The sequence below is a fragment of the Nothoprocta perdicaria genome, unplaced genomic scaffold, assembly GCF_003342845.1.
Source record: "Nothoprocta perdicaria isolate Ctin4 unplaced genomic scaffold, notPer1 scaffold_279, whole genome shotgun sequence".
Taxonomy (NCBI): Eukaryota; Metazoa; Chordata; class Aves; order Tinamiformes; family Tinamidae; genus Nothoprocta; species Nothoprocta perdicaria.
In genome coordinates this window covers 556,180-570,085 of record NW_020455509.1, presented here as the reverse complement: position 1 = coordinate 570,085, position 13,906 = coordinate 556,180, and the positions used below count along the sequence as shown (strand labels likewise).

The window sequence follows — 13,906 nt, the reverse complement described above, 5'->3', positions numbered from 1 at the left end:
AGAAGGAGCAAGTTCATATCACATTGTGGTAGCTGTTTTTCAAGACACTGAAAGAGGTTTAGGGATGATCTGTGGCTGCGAGTTGAAGGATCAGGCCTCAAATACATGTTATACCCAGGAAAAGCTGTTTGAAGGAGGTTGCTCTTTAAAACATCGTTGTTTGTGTAGAACAATTTAACTGTTTGCAAACCAGAGTAATGTAACTGTCCACCAGAAAATAATTCTCAGCGTTCCTTATAAATGATACTTATGCCATAAATATGTGTTTCTTTAATCTATGTATGTACTTCTGTATGTTCTTCTATAGTCACTATAAGTGACTGTRAGAAGGTCAGTTATATTTTTAACACATCCAGCATTTTAAAAATCAATCTGTACTAATCGTGACAAGGAACTCTGACCTCCACAGAAATGACTGTTGTTTTCATATTTGCGCCATTACTGATCTTGGGGAGGAAATTGTGAAATTACCCTTTATCACTAGTTGAATTAACAAGGAAATACAGTGCAAACTGCATAATTTTCACAGATGAATGCTCTAATGAATGAAAGATCATAAGTCAAGGAACAGTCATTGTAACATGTGATTATTTTTGTGATCCCACAGTTGCATGTAACTCTAAATAGATTATTTAAATACTGGTAAATTCCTGTCTGTGGACCTTAAGRTTGAAGCTGGATGTCTGTTACCCTGCAGTATAGGGAAGAGGGTAGAGAGGATGCAGCATGGGAGAGGAAATAAGGGTGAGGAAGGGATGGTGGTGAAGTGATTCGATGGCAGCTGATTTTGTGGTGTGTTTTAATTCTTTTTGCCTACCTATATATTTCTTAATTCAGTCATTTATGTTGATTGGCTCGCATTTTGTTACTGCAGCTAAACCAATATCTTACTGAATTCTTCTTTTTTAAGAAGACACAAAGAGATCGTGGTTTGTTGACTTTGATTCATTTTGAAACAGCAAAGTGCTATTTCTGCTGTCTTGAAGGTAGCTTTTGAAAGTAGCTTTGCAGAAATGCTACAAAAGCTGGGGAAAATCTACTTGCCAGCATTTTTGTTGCTGCTCAGAAATTATTGTAGGCTGCCTGCATATCACATGCAAATGAAAATATTTACTCAGAGGGGATCAGAGGTAGAGGGATCAGAGGTAGAATTCTGAAATGTTGCCCTGATAGTGGTATTTAATTTACAATCTATTGTTGGTGTTTTCTTTTTTCTCTAGAAAACTCTGCTATCATTAAAAGCTAGTAATACAGAGCATATTATCCAAAGGTGCTGTCACAACAGAGCATTAAAAAATCCTCTAAACTTTTTATATGAATTACGCGTGTAATTTCAACTTCCCTTTTGGCATTTTTACTTTCTTTTTGCCTTGCCTTTCCTAACCTCTTTCTCATATATCTTTCACATATAGCTCTTTTATGTAATTATTCATGAAAATTTCTTAGATGAAAACTCTGAATTTGGCACATTAAACTGATAATTCAAGAGGCATATATTAATTCATAGTTAAGGTTGAAAACAACCTCCTTTAGAACTTTGCTTTACATGTTTCTCTTTTTTTTTGCTAATAACTTATGCGTTGGGGCTGAAATTTGCTGTGCCTGGTGTATTCCTGAAAACTTTCCAAGTTATAAAGGGAAGAAAAAGCCATTGGCATTCTTTTTAATTTAAATATGGTTACAGCAAAAAGTAACTAAAATTTTAAAATGTAGAACTTTACAGGGAAATAGTTGTGGCTGTTTTCATAGTTCAGAGAGAAAGCAGTTTTGATTAAGTACGTTTCAAAAGGCCTGAGCGACTCTGAAGCCAAAAGAAATGAGGGCTACGAGAGACTTTTCCCATCCTAAGCAGGAGGAAGTAGCACTTATTCCAGCATCCAAATGCTGCATTGCTGCCCAGCTTTTAGACTGAACCTCTTCAATAAAAAGAGAACTAAAGAATCCTTCTTGCAAGGGAGAGCAGTGGATGATGCTGGGAACTGAATCAGTTTTGCAAGGAGAAGAAGAAACTCCTAAATAAAACTCCTAAATAAGAGCAGTCACTACTACTCAGCACCTACCCTGAGACATAACCCTGGGCACGTTGTCCTACTTTTTTGACCCCCCTGGTAGTGGAGGGATGTGCTGGGCATGAGTCCAGCTTCTCCCCGTTGGTCCACCCACAGTGGCCTGGGAAATACCGAGCCAAGGGCATGTGGGTTTTCCCGCATCTCTCCTCCAGCTGCCCGTGTTGCCAGAGAGTTCTCAGAACCCGTGTTTGGCTCAGCCTTCGGTGGGTCAGACCTTTGCTGCCTCTTTGGTAGCATCCATCATGCTTTGGGTCCTGACTGCAACGGGGACCGCTGCTGGAATGATAGGAAAGCCAGAGATGGTCAAAAAATCCACTCGGGCTGTGTCGGACCATTCTTTTGTGTTGGAGAAGTGAAAGTAATCAGCAAAAAAMCATGAGTTTTGTTGTGTCCAAAACCCAGAGGGTGATGTAAGAAAAATGCTTGGCTGATGCCTGTGGAGCCTGTTCGAGTTTCTAAAAGCATCTTCTGGCAGAAATTTAGAAAACAGGATGTATTTGGCACTAGAAGGATGTCAGGCACCCTTGCTTAGTTGAACTAGCTAACAAACCTCTTCCTTCAGTGGTGTGTTTTGGCTATGCTTTTATAATATATGTATTGCTAAAGGACATTCCTTTGAAATAATTACTGTAAGTCCTGTGCATTTGAAAATATTTTTGTATAACTTTAAAATGTACTGACACTTTTACATGGCTGAAAAGTTTTAAATTGTGTAAATGGTACTGTATGCCATGTTTTTTTTTTAAATCTAATATAGTGTTTTATGAAAAACAAGGTACTGATCCTGCAAGTATGCCTGAACAGATTACATCTTGTGGAGTTCTTTAATGTTTTACTGTTTAGCAGTAATAATTAAGAATAAGTTCCTTGTTTAAAAGAGGTATTGGTTGAATAGTGAAAATAGTTTGAGGAGTTAAAAAAAAATGAGGCATTCAGGCTTGACTGTGTATACTGAGTTTCAGACTTGTTCAATTTGAAATGGTCAAGATATGAAACCATAAAAAATGTGAATAAATACTCTGCATATCAAGAGTTGTTACACAATTACATGGTCTCAATACGGGCCTTACAGAGGGAAAACAGTAGAGAGAGCTGCAGTGCGGTTCAGTGAATAATTACAAACTTTCAGAGCTTAATTACAAAATGATAACCCATTTCGTGCCTTGCTACTAATAAAATACTAAAATGTGTTTGGGCCTCCTCCTCCCCCGGACAAAGCCACTGAGGCTGGAGGTTGGTCAGAAAGTATCAGAAAACCATGAAGTGACCTCCACTTCCCACAGCACCAGTGTTGGCCTAGCTCCAAAGTGTAAGCAGCTGAAATGATTTAAACAAAATTTTCAGTTGAAAACAACAACAAAAAAAGAGAGATTACAACTAGGTTGACAAAAACATTGTCAGATTGGCCCAATTTCAGCCCAATGCGCTTTGAGACAATCAGGATATTAAGTGCCCAGCCGTAGAAATCAGACTGGAAACAGAGCCAGGCTCTTTGTGACATCAGTCCCTGCGGGATTTGGGATTGTAATAGTGCAGTTACAGGGCTTCAGATGATTAAAGTTTGCCTTATTAGATACATCTCTCAGTTATTTAGCTAGACCCTTGGGCTTCTTCCTCCAAGGATGTACAGGCCTAGGCTCACGCTGAGCTGAGTGGCAGAGTGTGTGGCGAGGGTGTCGGGAGACCGTGGTCGCTCTTCAGGTCCAGAATGATTTAGGAGAAGAAAATTCCAGGCAATGTTGACTTTTTTATTTTTTCCTTTCTCCTTGTGGGCTCCATCAAGATTTTCCAGGTATATTTTGACAAGCAGCTCAGTTCTGCACTTAGGGAGATCTGGGATTTGAATGTTTACTTTGATGCTGCCACAGGCCTGTTTCATCCCAAAGAATCCATTTTAAATGTTTGTCCCCATTTAAAGAAAAAAAAAAAAAGCAATTTAAAACTATTTAAAAGGCAAAAAGACCAACAACGTAACATCATTTAAGTGCTTACAAAAGTGACTTAATTCTCATTAATATATGCAGTCATGTTGGAACTCTTAGATGAAGGGGCAATCCTTGTTATTATCAGGTAAGTTAGCTCAGAAGAGCTCAGAAAGATTAAAAAAAAAAAGATTTGCAATGTTCAGAACTGCATGTAAGATGAATGCAATAAATTTTATATTAATTTTAGGGAACTTAGTTGAATTTTCTAACTATATTGAAATTTTAACAGATAAATAGTTTGTATTTGCAGGGCAAATACACACAGATACAGTCTTTTGATTCATATGGCTACTTTATCTAGGTATTTTGCAGCTCGTTCCTGGCTAAAATCATTATATTATTTCATTGAAAGAATCATGTTATTTCAAAGAAAGAAAGAATAAACAAATGGCTTTTTTTTTCAATGTAAATAAATTCTTTTCAGCTCAGTTTTCTAAATAAACTCTTTCTTATGTGTTAATGTTACACTAGCCCATATTGTTTGGCAATGATTTCAAGGTTACTATACCCTCTGTCCCCCATCCAGGTGTGCAGACATGCAGAGTATAAACTGGATTCCTCTCTGTCTATTTTAAAAGTCCCCTGTGACTGCATAGAGGTATTTTCCCAAGCTTAAGGAACACAAACAGAAGTGAAAGGGTGGGAAGCCTTACTCAGATTAAGACTCCATTTGCTTAATTCACCACACCAAGAAATACGAGGCTGACAGACAAAAAGTAGGAATGGAAAGGAACAGTTCGGCAGTTGTAGCTCTATCCTGGCCATATAAAATCATTTCCAGTTGGAAACTTCTCACCCACCAAGTGGACCAAACTGGGGTTGGTTTCGTGAAGCTTTTATTGTATCATGAAGGAAACTATTTCCAGGTGAAATTTTGCAAGGATATGCAACCGCAGAAAGAATGAGGAGCCTCGGTGTTCTTGTAGGTGAAGTGCCCAGCCGGGGCGAGCCACCTCCTAGATGTTTGCTGAAGAATGTGAACTACTACTTAGTTCTTCCCCTACCCAAATTYAGAAGAATGTAGCATATTACTGCTTCTGATTTAGGAGACAAAGTAGGGGATGATGTAAGGGGGTGAGAGAGAGATTATCTTGATGACAATCTGGATTTTATTGTATCACCTTAAAGTAGCACAACCTGCTGCACTAATGAAATTGTGTTCTTGGTTTAAAAGGGCAATTGTTAGCCTGACTTTGTGCTCACTAAAAACATTTCCCCAATCTTGTTAAATTATTGCACTCATTTCAGATTTTTATGGCTGTGCAGCTTACCAGCCCTCGTTTCTGTACGTTTCATTCATTTTCCTTGTATTGATGATTAATGGAGGATGTCGAACGTTAGAGTGAGCAGGCATCAGCAAATGCAAGATCATAATTAGTTTAGCTGACGAGGGCCTCTGATAGCACTTGCATCTGGATGGAAAAATTACCCTATAGGGAACTGGCTGCTCACCAGGTCTTTTTAGTGATACATTGTGAAACACCCGATGAATCAAATGCCCTTTCAATGCCAAGAAAGTGTTCCAGTCTTGAAGCCAAAATTATGTCTGCAGAAAGCTTTCCATTTGAAATGTATCAGAGTACAATTATAACCATTGTATTTTTTTGGCATGAGCACCGCTCTTCTACGGTATGGACTAAAGTTAAATAAATTACTTAAATTTTATGAAACCCTGAAATTTTGACTTATAGTGTTAGTAATTTTTAATTTATAATAAAATTAGTTTTCACCAGGCTGTTTTTTCCTTTACTCACCCATACGTATCTTACAGGCTGAGGAGCTGTGGGTTYTTCTCCCTTTGCAGAGAGACAGCACAGTTGAAATTGAGATTTTCTTTTCAGCAAAAGAATTCCATTTCCTGCTTATTAGTATTTGTGCCCACAAACACAGCCTGACTTTTGTTTAAATGAGAAGTTTAATGAAATCATTACTCTCTAGAAAGAATTTAACGAGCACTACTCATAAACGTGTCTACTTTTAAATATTCTTGGATCATTATTAAAGCTGATGAATGCACAGCTCAGTCTGGTTAAAAATCAATTTGTATTTAGGGGAGCTGTACTGTGTCTTTCTTTGCCTGACAGAAATAAAATAAATAAATAAATAAATGCATTGATGAGACCATGTTTTCTGGGGTTTCGGATGAAGTTCGAAAGAGGACTCATTAAGAATATTGTACTTTTATTTGTTTGGCAGAGGTTACTCCTTGTTCTTAGGGGCTGTGGGAAATACATGGTAGTTTATGCTGCTCGCAGAAGTAAGTGGGAAAGGCTGTGCCTGAATATCATGCATGCAATTAATGAAGTATAATCTCTGTTAAAGGAATTAGTGTGACGCAGATACAAACTGCAATTAATTAAAGTGGGGGTGCTGGAGAATTCCAGTTAGCGATCGCACTTGCAAACCAAGCAAACGAAGAGCAGCAATCTGCCGGCGGACGGAGGGAAGGCACCGGGAGGAGTTTGCCGCATGTGCCCTGCCGCCTCGCAGCGTGTTTGTCAGGATCCGCTGTTTAGAAACCGTCCTGAAACGCACAAAACCTGAAGTTCAAAAAGTTAAAGCTGTTACGCTGAGCGGGCTTTGGTGTTTCACACACCTCATCCATCACTCCAGGGTTAATTATAATGAAAATCAGTGGTGCCTATTAAGCACAATTGAACCTGACCTCATTATGGGCAGTGTGGTTTTAGACTGTCATTGTTGCCAATACGGAGACAAAACTCCTGTGTTGATTTGTCCTAACTCCGCGGATCATGTGACTCACCTCTGACCTGTTTTTTTTTCTTTTTTTTTCCCCCTGTTTTTCTTCTTCTTCTTCTTCTTCCCTATTTCAGAGACGTAGAGGCTCGGGTGTTTTCTGTGCCAATTGCCTGACCACAAAGACCTCTCTCTGGCGAAAGAATGCAAATGGTGGATATGTATGCAATGCGTGTGGCCTCTACCAGAAGCTTCACTCGGTAGGAAGAACTTACTAGTTTGCTCAGGAAAAAAAAAAAAAAAAAAAAAAAAAGGGGCTATGCTGCAGAGCTGGGCAGCTGTGGTCTCGTCTGGTTGTGTGATTACTACCACTCCCTGGCCTGCAGTTAATTTCCTAACCGGGTTTTTCTCTATGGTCACTTTGGGATCAGATGTGATTCATTATAAAATGAGCTGGGATGCTGTGGGTAGACATGTTTGAGATCACCAGTGATGCATTTAATTATTTTGATACAAAATAAGGGGAAAATGATTTCTTTTCTGGGAATTCCATGTAAAGGCATACAWTGTGATGAAAGTGCTCTATATTCAAGAGCTCTTGTGTTCATAATCAAATAAAAAGAAAAATTCTTAAAGTTGGACATCAAAGCTGTATCAAAAATACCCCTGTGCTGATTTTCTTTTGTTTTTGCTCCTCTCACTATCTCTTCTCTTTTTCAATAAATTTCCTACAGATGTTGCCTTTTATTTTTTCTGCGGTCCTTGTAGTCTGCTGCAGGACTCTGAAATAACTCAGCTTCCAAGGAAGCTACTCGTCTGACAACACACATGTCCATGAAAGAAAGATTCAGCATCTCTCTGGATCAAGCAYACATAATAATCATGGATTATCTATATTACTTTTGTTCTTATCGATTCTTGGCTTGATCCTGAAAGATATTGAACAGTCTGGTTTGGGTCCAAGAACRCCATGCTTAAGTGATTTCTTGGATCAGGGCCAGAATACTCAGAATCTTTTAGGATAAGAACTAAAGTCAAATTTGATCACCACTGCCTTTAATATAGAAATGTCACATGATCTGGATTTGACTAATTAATTCATTATTACAACATCTCTGTGAAATAGAAATATTTTGCTCTTTGTTCTGCAGAAAAAGAAACTGAGGCAGAGTTTTTTCTTTTTTCTTCTTTTTTTTTCCCTAAGAATTTAGCCTTAGAGCCAAAATTAGAAATCTAAGTTATAGCTCAGTGCACGTATTTTTCAAAAAAATCCCTTTTCAAAAAAAAAAAAAAAAAGACAGAAACATTTAAGAAGCTATTTATCAAATGCAAAGTAGTACTCCAAGTGCCTATTCCCATATCTCTTTAATTAGAGTCGTAAGTTCTTAGTTTTTGTKAATTTTGCTATTGGTCTTGTGGACGGGCCATTTAATAGTCCTGTTTATTCAAGTCCCTGTCCAAGCAGGGAAACCATCACCAATATGAAATAATATGAAATAATATGAATATTATGAAATAATATTATGAAATAATATGAATAATATGAAATGTCAGCTCTACTGTCATTTGGAGATCAATAACTGTTTTTTAGCTGCAGAACAACCCAACCAGTCAGGTTATGTTGAAGTTTGAGATGGACAAAATTATGCATGATCTCTAGCCAGCCTCTGGCTGGATCTTGACAAAAGTAGCATCTTTCTGGAGAACTCTGCTAGTTTTACATATAATATGTGGTTTAAGGAGAATTGATTATTCCTTTTTAATATATTTTCTAAACCGTCCTCTGATACTTTACATGAGTAATAGTATAAGTTGGTAGATTAAAATTACCAGAATCAATTTGTGAATTCAAATCATAGTCCCAACAATCCTCATGAATTGTTATAAACAAACTAGTATTGTTTTAGCAATTACAATTAACAATACTTTGTCAAACTCCCATTTATACGTATAGAAAGTAAGAAGATGACACTTTTAGCTCCACTGTTCAAGAATGGCAATAAGCTGTCATTCAGTGGACAATGAGATTAGTATTTTTAAATCAACTGTGATCAAGACCTATGAATTTAATTTATCCTCCACTCTCCTGTGTTCATTGCAAATTTGATTCTGATATAATCAGAGAAGTCTCTCACTTGGGAGACAGTCCAGTGCAAAGTGATGCTCTTTTGGATGACCCCAGAAAGATCAAAGTTTCTTTTAACTATCTGTCTGTCAATATATCTGTCTGTATCTTCACACAATATTACAGTCGTTATTCATAATGTATGTTTTTCAAGGAAGGAGCCCAGAATTATGCATTTTTTGAGTAAAGCCTGAAATTATAAAAATTTAGGGTAACAGAACTGTTCCCTTTTGAAAGCAATCCCATTAAATTACATTTTGATACAAAGCTAAGTAAATTATTTCACAAATAGCTTTTGACTGGATTATCACTATCCAGTGCTATGGTCCAATTCACAAGTCAATAGTCAACAATGTGTACAGTACATTATCTCCAAAGATCCTAATTTTACAGTTCTTTAAAAGGAGGAAAAATCTGTGGTCTCTCAGACACTACCGAGTGATAATGACTGACAGATATTAGCATGACAGTGATTCTTACTAATTTACATTTCCATTTCTATGATACCTTTGAACAGTTTTACAACATCTGTTCAAAAAATGTCTGTCCACCTATTGGTCATTTAAGTGAAACATACCTGTTTTTTCACATTCTGTCTACTAATGCAAAATAACTGTGCTTAAAAAGTGTGAAAATATTCAAATGACTGATTTTTAAAAGAGCCTTAGTGAAAGAAGGTGCCTCTAGGTCACTGCAAACATTCATAAATTGGTAACATTTGCTGACAGTTAAAGATACACCATGGTTTCCTAAGAGTAATGCATTGACCATTCATATTGTGATTTTGTTCCTCATTTTTAATGGTTCTATCAAGGCCTTGGAAAGCTAGTTTTTRTTTCATTTGATTCCTTAGCCACTTCATCAAACTGCCTGAGCAAGGAGCTCCATCGGATTATTCTTGTTTAGACCTACRTGTTCTGATCACAGACAGGTCACACCAATTGCCCATTTTAGCTAGGAAGGCTAATCACAGCAATTTACTCAACTATTCAGTGGATTTTGTGATATTTTTTAAAACTGCTGCTTGTATATTTGGGAGAAGGGGCCTGCCAATATAGAGATTGCAAAAATATCTATCTTTGTGATCATACTCAATATGCACTTTGTTATATAATTAACAGTCTGACCTATACAGGCCCTTTTAAAAATAAAGTTCTCGCAATGTTGCTGCTGTTTTCCAGTGGAAATGCCCCACGGAAGATTAAGAGAAGAGATCAGACTTTTCTGAGTACTTTAATGGCAAACAAATACAGAATATTCCTACCTATCTGCTCTTTGCTCCTGTGAATAACAAAAATGGCAATTAYTCCAGACAGCTACAGACTGCTCACAGGAGTACAGTCACTTGCATGCTGGAGTATTTTTAAGTTGTACCTATTTCTTCTGTTTTGGATTTTTAACAGAAAGTAAAATCTTAGCAAGTAGTTATGCTGGCTAAAATGATGTTAACCATTAAGAATTAGCCCACCTCGGGGAAATAAATAAGTGAAAGAGGAGARGAAGATGGCAAGTCCAGAGAGAAACTAGATCTCTACAAATAATAGAGTGAGCTCTCTTCCAGCTCTGCATATTTTTATAGTAATTCAGAGTTATGAATATATATAAATTATGTTACATTCAAGGTACAAATTGTTTTGGGTATTGACTTTAGGCCAGAATTTAATCTGTACTTGAGAACAATGTTAAAAAGAAAATTTCCAAATAAACATATAAGTGGAATTACTGTGTGGGGCACTCCTCTGGCCTCCAACCAAAACAGGATTATGTGTGCATTTGGATGAGACAAATGGCTACTGCCAGCACACCAAACTGAATGACTTTTAGGTAGTTTTTGTTGTTTTAACATCTGCCCAGTAGAGCAACACATACCAATGTTACAGCACCATCTTTCATTCACATACCATTGCCTTCCTGTTGAGGGGCCTTTCAATGAGACCTGGCGGCTGTCCTTCCTCATGCTGTTTTTTTTCCCTCTCACACAAATGTATTTTCAGTTCTCATCTAAATAGGCCACCTATCCTGATGTAGTAGCAAATGGATACAAAGGTCCTCACTTCTTCCTTGTCTCTTTGCCTCCTGCTCATTCTCTTTACAGACAGACATTTCTGTCCGCTAGAGGCTACCTTCTCTCCCTCCTGGCTTCTAGCAAAATATCAGTAACATTTAGAAAGCAATAGGATGAGTATCAAAGAAGGAGAGTTGCACTGAAGCCTCTTACAGACATTTTGGTACCTGGTTTTTTTTCTCCACCTTTAAATGGTCCCCTTCCAGGCACCATTATCTCCTGCCCACCACCACAGTGGACCTGCAGCCCTTTTGCTGGGTGACAGTGGTGCTTGTCTGCAAGCCATGTGTTTGCTTCCATTTCTAACCATGCCAAAGGGGGGTGGGTATGAAGGTAAGTGTTATTCTTACTCAATTCCTGYCAGTATTTGATCTATACAAACCCTTGGCCAATACTGGCATCAGTGTCACACTTACACAGTATGTTGATAAGGAAGAGGGATGTGCAACTCCCCCTTCATCCACACTCTCTCTGCCCTCTTTCAGCACCTCTCTTTTCTCCCTCTGACCCCCAGAGTATTAAATGTTTTGGCAGCTTGGTACTTTATACCTTTTTAAGTAAAGAGGTATAGTGTGTCTTGAGATATACTTGACTTAATAGGATAAATCAGGCTCCTTTGAAGCTGAGAAGCCAGGTGCCAGCATTTTGGTCCACCTTTAAAATGGTAGACCATTTAAACATTGAAAGTGGTGTTAAAAATGGCATTCCCAAGCTCTTTATATAAGAAAAGAAAGGGGTGAAGGGAAAAAAAAAAGAATTGTATGAACATTGTCTCTCAGATGTGTTTAATGTCTCTTTCCTTTTTTCCCTTTGTTTCCTATGTGCATGTTCCATGCAGACTCCCAGGCCTTTAAACATCATTAAGCAGAACAATGGTGAGCAGATCATTAGGAGACGAACAAGAAAGCGCCTTAACCCAGAGGCACTTCAGGCTGAGCAGCTAAACAAACAGCAGAGGGGTAGCAGTGAGGAGCAAGTCAATGGAAGCCCCTTAGAGAGGAGGTCAGAGGATCACTTAACTGAAGGTCACCAGAGAGAAATTCCGCTTCCCAGCCTCAGTAAATATGAGGCCCAAGGTTCATTGACTAAAAGCCATTCTGCTCAGCAGCCAATCTTGGTCAGCCAAACTCTGGATATTCACAAAAGGATGCAACCTTTGCACATTCAGATAAAAAGTCCTCAGGAAAGTACTGGAGACCCAGGAAACAGTTCATCGATATCAGAAGGGAAAGGAAGCTCCGAGAGAGGCAGCCCGATAGAAAAGTACATGAGACCTGCAAAACATCCCAACTATTCACCACCTGGAAGCCCTATTGAGAAATACCAGTACCCACTTTTTGGACTTCCATTTGTACACAATGACTTTCAGAGTGAAGCTGACTGGCTGAGATTCTGGAGTAAATATAAGCTGTCTGTTCCTGGGAATCCACACTACTTGAGTCATGTGCCTGGCCTACCAAATCCTTGCCAAAACTATGTGCCTTATCCCACCTTTAATCTGCCTCCTCATTTTTCAGCTGTCGGATCAGACAATGACATTCCTCTAGATTTGGCGATAAAGCATTCCAGACCTGGGCCAACTGCAAACGGTGCCTCCAAGGAAAAGAGTAAGGCACCACCAAATGTAAAAAATGAAGGTCCCTTGAATGTAGTAAAAACAGAGAAAGTTGATAGAAGTACTCAAGATGAACTTTCTACCAAGTGTGTGCACTGTGGTATTGTCTTTCTGGATGAAGTGATGTATGCTTTGCATATGAGTTGCCATGGTGACAGTGGACCTTTCCAGTGCAGCATATGCCAGCATCTTTGCACGGACAAGTATGACTTCACAACTCACATCCAGAGGGGCCTACACAGGAACAATGCACAAGCTGAAAAGAATGGAAAACCTAAAGAGTAAACCTTAGCACTTAGCACAATTAAACAGAAATAGGTTTCCTTGATGGGAATTCAATAGCTTGTAATGTCTTGTGAAGACCTATAAAGCACTTCATATAGAGAGCATGCCTTATAAAATCCCTTGTTTTGTTCTTTTCTTCTTCCCTTCGTTTTTTTTTCTCACCTTTTTTTTTCTTTTTTTTTTTGTTTTCTTTTTTTAATGAGTGGGTTACCAAGAAAGAAAGAACATTTGGATGGTGGCCAGAAGGTAGAAAAGATAATTTTTATGGAATATGGCCCACCAAAGCTAGCCAGAATGCAGTGAATCATGGCGAATAACCTTGAAAAAATTTTACCAGACAATTAATAACTTTGCTATTGTGTAAGAGACATAACTGGCAAGAATGCAAAGATGTGTATATGTATATACTGCTGCAGGGGTATAGTGAGCATATGCACATTGTATATAAGAACTAGACTTGTTAAATGTACAGATGTTAAAAGGTCATTCTCTTTTCTTTAATTTGGGCTAATTTCTGCCCTACAACAYGCCTTAGTATCACTTTGTTCTCAAAGCTTGGGCAGCAGTTTCATCTAGGTGTTTCTMAGACTCAGCTGATTTTGAGCTACCATTTTATCACTACATTCTTTCTGGCACACTTTAGTCTAGCAAAACCATTTTGTTCAAATGAAGTGTCTCTAATACAGAAGCCACACTCCGGGTTTAATTTGCATAGAACAAGGTAACCTGCTGTATTTTATTTTAATATATTTTTAATATATTACATTTCTAAACCTTAAAGTCTAAGGTTACTTCTCCACAGGCTTAACATTGCTATACATACCAGTCAATCCCTTCAGTAGACTTATACCAGCTTTTGCTAAGTAGCATTAAATGTCTTCATAGTACTTTTTAATACTTAAAGCTTTGTAAAAACTATCCATGAAGGGAAAGCTCCTCAGCATAACTGCTCAGGGAAATAGGGCTAAATAACTAAATATTAAATAATTGGTTTAAGGTGCTGTTAGACGAGCCTCCATGCTTGCTACAAGGGTGTACAAGAACTGACTTTAATCATTTTCATTA

The 13,906-nt window shown here is 38.0% G+C and overlaps 1 protein-coding gene across 1 annotated transcript; it reads left to right on the top strand.

Annotated features, from left to right (window-relative positions):
• The first annotated feature begins 2,130 nt into the window (after nt 1–2,130).
• Nucleotides 2,131–13,055, top strand: LOC112948780 (zinc finger transcription factor Trps1-like). Its single transcript, XM_026041088.1, has 3 exons — nt 2,131–2,427; nt 6,889–7,011; nt 11,780–13,055. The coding sequence occupies exons 1-3, from the start codon at nt 2,131–2,133 to the stop codon at nt 12,839–12,841; spliced, it is 1,482 nt and encodes a 493-aa protein (XP_025896873.1). The 3' UTR covers nt 12,842–13,055.
• Nucleotides 13,056–13,906: the final 851 nt, after the last annotated feature.

What these genes read in the sequence shown, in the direction of transcription:
- LOC112948780 (XM_026041088.1), top strand. Translation starts at nt 2,131, where the DNA reads ATGAGTCCAGCTTCTCCCCGTTGGTCCACCCACAGTGGCCTGGGAAAT. An exon ending in TTTGTGTTGGAGAAGTGAAA is followed by an intron (nt 2,428 to 6,888) that starts GTAATCAGCAAA and finishes TCCCTATTTCAG; the next exon opens with AGACGTAGAGGCTCGGGTGT. An exon ending in TCTACCAGAAGCTTCACTCG is followed by an intron (nt 7,012 to 11,779) that starts GTAGGAAGAACT and finishes TGTTCCATGCAG; the next exon opens with ACTCCCAGGCCTTTAAACAT.